This window comes from Helianthus annuus, mitochondrion, assembly GCF_002127325.2.
Source record: "Helianthus annuus mitochondrion, complete genome".
Lineage (NCBI taxonomy): Eukaryota > Viridiplantae > Streptophyta > Magnoliopsida > Asterales > Asteraceae > Helianthus > Helianthus annuus.
This window is the reverse complement of record NC_023337.1, coordinates 40,001-47,500: the sequence shown is the minus strand read 5'-3', so window position 1 is coordinate 47,500 and position 7,500 is coordinate 40,001. Positions and strand designations below refer to the sequence as shown.

At 45.1% G+C, this 7,500-nt stretch overlaps 1 protein-coding gene across 1 annotated transcript; it reads left to right on the top strand.

The window, feature by feature from the left end:
• Positions 1-4,003: 4,003 nt before the first annotated feature.
• rpl5 (ribosomal protein L5) lies at positions 4,004-4,567 on the top strand. The gene has a single exon. It carries the CDS (start codon positions 4,004-4,006, stop codon positions 4,565-4,567), a length of 564 nt encoding a protein of 187 aa, YP_008999557.1.
• Positions 4,568-7,500: the final 2,933 nt, after the last annotated feature.

The window sequence follows — 7,500 nt, the reverse complement described above, 5'->3', positions numbered from 1 at the left end:
TAGGCCCCCACTAGTCCGGCTAGCTAGTGAGTGGTTCTTTCGGGCGGGAAGCAGGCCGGGCCCTACGGGCGGGCATCCCCCGCAACGCAAGCAGCATTGTTCGCCACCACCCGAGAAGCAAAAGATTCTAGAGTCCAGGCTGAAAATACATGCATAGATAGTGGTCTAATGACAAGGCCGACGACGGAAGCTCGGGACGGAGCCGTATGATGCGGAAGTCTCACGTACGGTTCCCTGAGAAGGGAGTGGCTACCTACTGGAGCTTCGACCAATCACCACTGGTCAATTCCGCTTTGGGGCCACCCCTTACTCTACCATTATTATAGGGGTATGGGGTTCGAGACAAAGAAAGATCAAGGCAGCATATCAGCTTTTCCTTTATACTTTACTTGGATCTGTTTTTATGCTATTAGCTATTCTGTTGATTCTTTTCCAAACAGGAACCACCGATTTACAAATTTTATTAACCACAGAATTTAGTGAGCGGCGCCAAATCTTTCTATGGATTGCTTTTTTCGCCTCTTTCGCCGTCAAAGTGCCTATGGTACCAGTTCATATTTGGTTACCCGAAGCTCATGTAGAGGCACCTACGGCAGGATCCGTCATCTTGGCGGGAATTCTTTTAAAATTGGGAACCTACGGCTTTTTAAGATTTTCAATACCCATGTTTCCTGAAGCGACACTTTGTTTCACTCCTTTCATTTATACTTTAAGCGCGATTGCTATAATATATACTTCCTTGACCACTTTAAGACAGATCGATCTTAAGAAGATCATTGCTTACTCCTCAGTAGCTCATATGAATCTGGTGACTATTGGTATGTTTAGTCTGAACATACAGGGAATTGGAGGTAGCATTCTACTGATGTTAAGTCATGGACTGGTTTCTTCAGCCCTTTTTCTATGTGTTGGTGTTCTATATGACCGACATAAGACTCGACTTGTTAGATATTACGGAGGTTTAGTGAGCGCCATGCCGAATTTCTCTACCGTTTTCTTCTTTTTCACTTTGGCCAATATGAGTTTACCTGGTACTAGCAGCTTTATCGGGGAATTTCTCATCTTAGTAGGAGCTTTCCAAAGAAATAGCTTAGTAGCCACATTAGCAGCGCTTGGGATGATTTTAGGCGCGGCGTATTCCCTTTGGCTATATAATCGTGTGGTTTCTGGGAATTTAAAACCGGATTTCCTCCATAAATTTTCCGATCTAAATGGTAGAGAAGTTTTCATATTTATACCTTTTCTTGTTGGAGTTGTTTGGATGGGTGTTTACCCCAAAGTGTTCTCGGACTGCATGCATACATCCGTAAGTAACTTAGTGCAACATGGAAAATTTCATTGAGAGGAATCAGCAAAGAAAAGAAAAATGCTCAATGAAGCGCTCAAGAGACCCTACATCCTTATTGAGCAGGGCTAGTCAGCGCCTTCCCTTAATGAAAGACGTGGTAACCGTCTTGACTTTAAGGATGAGGGGAACGTCTCTTTCAAAGCTTTAGTGCGGTTTCAGCGGTTGTCGTTTAAAGTATGCCGTTTTGGTGGTATGACCTCACCTGACACATTAGCGGATTCACCTCCAGCATCAGTTCCATTCCAAGTGTGCCTTCTGCCTCGACAACACCAGAATGACAAAACAAAGCCATTTCTGGAATCTAGTGTTAGCCAACGATCGCTGGGACGCAGTGCATCAGCCAAACCCATTTGACGTGAGGTTCCTTTCTTCAAGGCCGATTTGGGGGTCTTTTTCGATAGTTCACCCCGACAAGTGTGTATTCAATCCGCTTCACTCACATTACAAGCGCTTCCTGAATTACATCCATCCTTGACAAGCGTTTGAGAGTTCTAGCATGACGACGGCCTTAAGGGAAGGCGGTAGGTGGCCACGGTAAGCAGCTTGTCCAATTGTGCATGCATTATAAAAGTTCCATTCGTTGTGACCCGGGCACGACGTTAGAGCGAGCTCGCCCCGAAGTACACAAAATACCGGCTGGTACAAAGCAGGTCAGGAAGCTTGACATGACAGAAGTTCGAGTCGAACCAGACTAGTAGATAGTGGGGCGATTGGGAGTGAGGATTCGTTTCACTATGTTCAACTCATTCGGTAAGCCTCGTAATCTATGTGAAGGTTCGTAAAAACAGTGAAAAAAGGAATCCTAAAGGAGTAGGAGCTAGCTTGAATTGAAGTGGAGAAGACAAGATGGACTGGCTATCGACTTTGCTAACGAATGAGACTCTTCTTCAATTTATTGGGGCGTACTTCATACTACAGCAGGCCGCAACCGTTGGGGAAAGCCTACCAATGAGGTACACTTGGGGTCAGAAAGCAAGGAACTCCTTTGATATCGGCTTCAAAGCTTTTTCACTGAAATCCAAACCAGGAAATGAGAACCAGTACCACACCCCGTACTGGCACTACACACCCTCCCGAACGAACTGATTCCAAGAAGGTTTCTCATTCGCTTTCCTTGATTTGAATGTCTGACTTAGCTTAGGAAAGCAAGTGAGAAAATACTCGGAAGAGACACTTCCTTAAGGAGTTATAAAAGCCAGACAAAGAATCTCGTATGTGATGTTAGAGAGCATGCTCAGGTTAGTTGGCGGAGGATACTCCGATAACGAATTCTGCCTCTTTCTTTTCCTGGAGCGGAAAAAGGGTTAAGGAATATCTCAGAGCTGATGCGCGATCTCCTCAAAATTGTTAAAATGATCCAACGTGCTCGTCATGAGAAAATGGTTATCAAGCTTTGCCAGTTTCATGATTGCTTGTAGTTTTCTTTTTTCCGGGGCAGTGTACTAAGGTACAAAAAAGAATGCCCGTATGTCGGCAGGATTTTTCGAGTTCGAGAAAAGGTCCCATCCTTCAAATCATGATTGGGTCGACCAGGCCAGATCATGAGCGAATAGAAAAGAAAGATAGAATGCCCTTTTCGACCCGAGTCAAAAATTGATCTAGTAGTGTACGTAGTTTGATCAATTTATCCCTGGAAAGTTTACGTAGTTTGATCAGTTTATCCCTGGTTTTTAGGATTTCTATTCTATTTTTGTTGCTGGGCCTACTTGTACTTGTCTTTCTGGGCATTTTCCAGGCCCCCCTTTTTAAAATAGGAATAGCTCTGGGGGGTCGAGCCCTCGCCTATACTTTAGGCAAATTAGGCCTACCGATGGGGCTTACCTTGGCCATAGGGGTTTTTACGAAGGGCCTCATTACAGAAGCCGGAGTCTCAGAAGTACTAGCGGGTCCTCTTCGCATGATGCCCGCAGGGTCGGATTCGGTGGGTAACTCTGGCGGTTGGGAAAAATACCTCAACCTGCCGTCTGATTCAGAAGGTCAGGGGCAGGGCATCGAAGGGGAGCCCACTTCTAGAAAACGAGACCGAAGCCCTGATCCCGTAGAGGACGTCGGTCCTTCCTCGGGAAGGCGACAAGTAGATTCGGAAAGTAAAAATCTTGTGGTAGGCCCGTCACAGCAGGTTCCATTATCGGACTCAAGCACATGTAACAGTTTCGAGGAGCGTGTGCTTCTCGAGCCCATGCCGGATTCGTCATCCCCCTCGGTAGATGAGGCGATAAACGCCGGGGCACCCAACCCCCCTGCCGAGGCACCCCACGGCCCCCCCCGCTTATGATCCTAACACGGATCCTCTCCGTGTGGAGACAAAAAAAGGCGGAAATGACCCTTTTTGTAAAGGACCGATTAGTTCACTTTACCGAAAGAGGTTGGAAGCCATGGCAATTCTCACGGACCCATGACCACTATATGGAGGTATCCTCCAACATCGTCAAAAGTTTGGAGCTAGACTCTGTCTCTGAATACGAGGAGTTTCTTCTCGCTTTTAGAAAGGACCCCAAACTCTTAGAGAGCCTTTTTACTAAGTGACTGGCATTTCTTTTTCCCTTTCTTTCCGTTGGTCAACAACCAACAAAACAAAATCGTTTAGTTCTTCACTACTCGTACAGGAAGGCCTCTCTTTCTGTATGGGGGGAATCAAAGAAAGGCAATCAGAGAATGTTTACACTCCATTTTCATTACGAAGATGTATCACGTCAGGATCCGTTGCTCAAACCGAATCACGCCAACGTTATGGAAGTTCCTGGATCGTGTAAAATAAGAGTAGTACCAAAGGCAGCACCTTCTGATTTCATAATCAAAAATGGAAAATTGGCTATGGAGATTCCGTGCGGGCAGAAATTAATACAGACACAAAGGGCTTCGACAGGAAAGTCGTTTCGATCCAATCCATTCTTGGGGTCAAATAAAGAAAAAAAAGGATATGTCAGTGACCTAGCACGGCAAAGCACTCTCCGAGGTCATGGAATGTCTCATTTTTTGGTAAAAATCTCCGCAGTAATGTCTCTGTTAGATTTTCCGGTCGAAATACGGGAAAAGTCCATTCAATTCTTGATGGAAATGGAGTTTTGCGAATTCTCCCCGGAACTGGAAGATCATTTCGAGATCTTCGAACATATTAGGGGGTTCCATGTCACTATTTTAACTTCGGCCAACACACAAGATGAGACTTTACCACCGTGGAGCGGCTTTTTTCAAAAAGATGAGGGGGAAAGTCAGTAAGATGTCGGAGAAGCAAAATATACGAGATCGCAAACGTAGATTGCTCGCGGCTAAGTATGAATTGAGAAAGCTTTCTCAATTTGTAAAGATACCGATCGATCTAGTGATATGCGGGACAAACATCGAAAGTCTCAGGTGACTGAAGAACTCAGCGACGAGTTGACAAAAGAAGCCCTAAAAATGGACATGAACGATGTTTTGATGGGCATAAAGAAATCGTCTTGGTAGCATCAAACCAATAGAACAAGGGTTAGCTCTGCAGCTGGTCTACAAGCAAGGTAAGTAGGTCCATGCGAGCGGCCCGGATGTACCTTTTAGCCGCGAGGGGAACCGGGTAAACAAAGTCGCGATCAGAATGAATGGTAGTTTGCTGGGCCTGTTGCTCCCGGAGGCGCTGGTTCGAATCCAGTTCGTGACAACCACAAAGCCTTTGATCATAGAATATCTCGGGACCCCGCTGGTAAATACGGGGCTCTGGCAGCTGCACTTTCTTTTTATTTTCTTTCTTTTTCTTTTTGTTTTTTGTTTTTTGTTTTTTTATGATGCATCGAATGCTTCCTCTGCTTTCAGTAAAAATCCCATGATCGAGGCACTCTTTCTCTTATAGCGCTCTTTCCTTCCCTTCGAGCTAGCCGGAAGAAATCCATTTCTTTTGTCTGTAAGAGAAAAGGCGCTTATTCCATGAAATAGGAGCGCAGCGGAGTCATGAATAAACAAGAATAGCCACTTCCTTATCTACGCTATTTACTTTCCTCCCCTCGTGGGAAGTAGCAAGAGCCTTTATCTAATCTACTATTGAACCATCTCACCTGAAAGTCAGTCGCTACCTTAAGGCATGCCTTGACTCCAAGAGCTAACTCGATGGGACTTGCTTTCCTAAAGAGAAGACGAAGAGGATGACACTGGGGATCGTTCTTACTTAAATAAATTCCCATGAGCTGCCTTGAGCTGGTAACTCCAAAATCGATGATTCTTGGCCACTGACTTACTGCTTTCACTCAAATGCCACTGATGCGTAAGACATTGAGTTGGACTACTTTCCTTCTGGTAATGCCTTTCCCTGTGGTCACCTTGCCCTTCTACTTACCGGCTTGGCTATTTCGAAGGATTCGCTTCGGCGGGTGATTGAACTAAAAAAGAATTCTTGAAAGTGGCACTCCTTCCTTGCTTCTTACCCCGTAGCGGGATCTTTTTTGACAATCGGTCGTAGATTCCCTGGCTTGGCTAGGAACCTAGTCCTTTCTTGTGACAACAGAAGAGAAGGAATTTCCTTCTTGTCCAATACCAACTATGATTTCCACGAAATGCTAGTCGAATCCGTATGCCCAAACCACATAAGATAAGTTAAGCAGCTAGATCGATTCCAAATGATTAGTAGCTGATGCAGAAAAAAGAAGAACAGCTTCTTCTTCTATGATGACATCTGCAGCAGATTCAATGGCCTCGGTTTACACATTCTTGACTTGAAAAAAAGAGTTTGAAGGATTCTCGTCAGAAGGTCAGGTCAGAAGTGGATTCCCTTTCTGGGATACGATACTAGGCTATGATTCCCGGAGAGAGAGAGAACTCTTATAAGAAAATGGGCCTTGAGCCTGCTTCATCGCCTTGACTTGATTCGGGTAAGTCAAAGTAAGGACTTTGCTTTTTCAAATCCCAGACAGGAAGGAAGTCGAAAAAAGATCTGCTTCAGTTGATCCTGAAGCAGAAGAAGAGACCTTTTCCCCTTGGGGAATGAAAAAGATCATATTTCTAAAAATGAAATAAGACGTGTTCACTCTGTAAGAGCCCTTGGTCTTAGTCTTAAAGAGAAGGAAGCCGGCAATAGCACGATGATAGCAAAGAGCAAAGAAAGCTAAGCGCGCAGAGAGAGCAGCATATAGCGCGAAAGAGTCCAAATACAAGAAAGGCAGAGCGCGAAGCTTGTGGTCCGTTCCTTTCCCAACTATAGCCCGAAGGAAATCTTTTATCTTCTTGCCGGGAAAGAGTTTTATTACCAAGTTCGATTACCATAAGTGGAAGTTCAAACCTTATATCTCCGATATATAGGATAGAATGTCAGAAAAAAATCAATTTTGGTAGATAGTATGGCTTGACAATGTCGAGCTAAGACTATCGCGAAGTAAACATAGGGTCTGTCTCAGCCTTGACTATGGAATCTGATTTCCTAGCGACTATGTTCCCCTTTTTTCCTGCAGTCTTTCCAGCTATGGATCCTACAATTCCCTATGAAGCTCCCTGACAACCCCTTCAATCCATCTTCATCTTGGCTGGCAGCCTAGATTGAGCCCTGGGACTGATCTTCCCGTTGGCTTTACTGCAGCAGTACTCACAGTGAAAGGTCAGCGGGGGGCATAGCGAAATTCCTCACCGAGATGACTGGACAACCTATCGACCAGATCGCACCAGCGGAGCGATTAAAAGCGTCTTTGGGGCGAATTCCTTTGAAGTAGTTAGTGCTCTAATTGAGTGAGCCGTGGATCATAAATGATGAGCGTAGCTTAATTTAGCTGATCTCACACCGAACTATAAATAAATATGTGAGTGGCTCTTTATAGAGACTTAGCCCAATGGCTACCACCGGAAGTGCGCTAAGTTAGTCACAGGGGAACCCCAAGTTCTTCCTAACCTCAGACTCTATAAAATCAACTTGGATGGCTTGCTTGCTTGTTTAGCTTGCCCCTTCTTTGAATGTGTACAATTAGAGCAAGCAAATGGCTAGCAGGGCCGAGGAACCACAATGAACGGGACGACAGAAGTTCCACAAGAATATGACCAGAGAGATATGTTCTTCTTCGTGCATACAGGTCTGGTTCCTGAGAAAACAGATCTCTATTAGCGAGTTTCGCCGTACAATATATAACCCGGGACTGGCTGAAATGAATGAATTCTCATGGTTTCCGCCGGCTAATAGGGCGAGCAGCGTAATGGAGTCC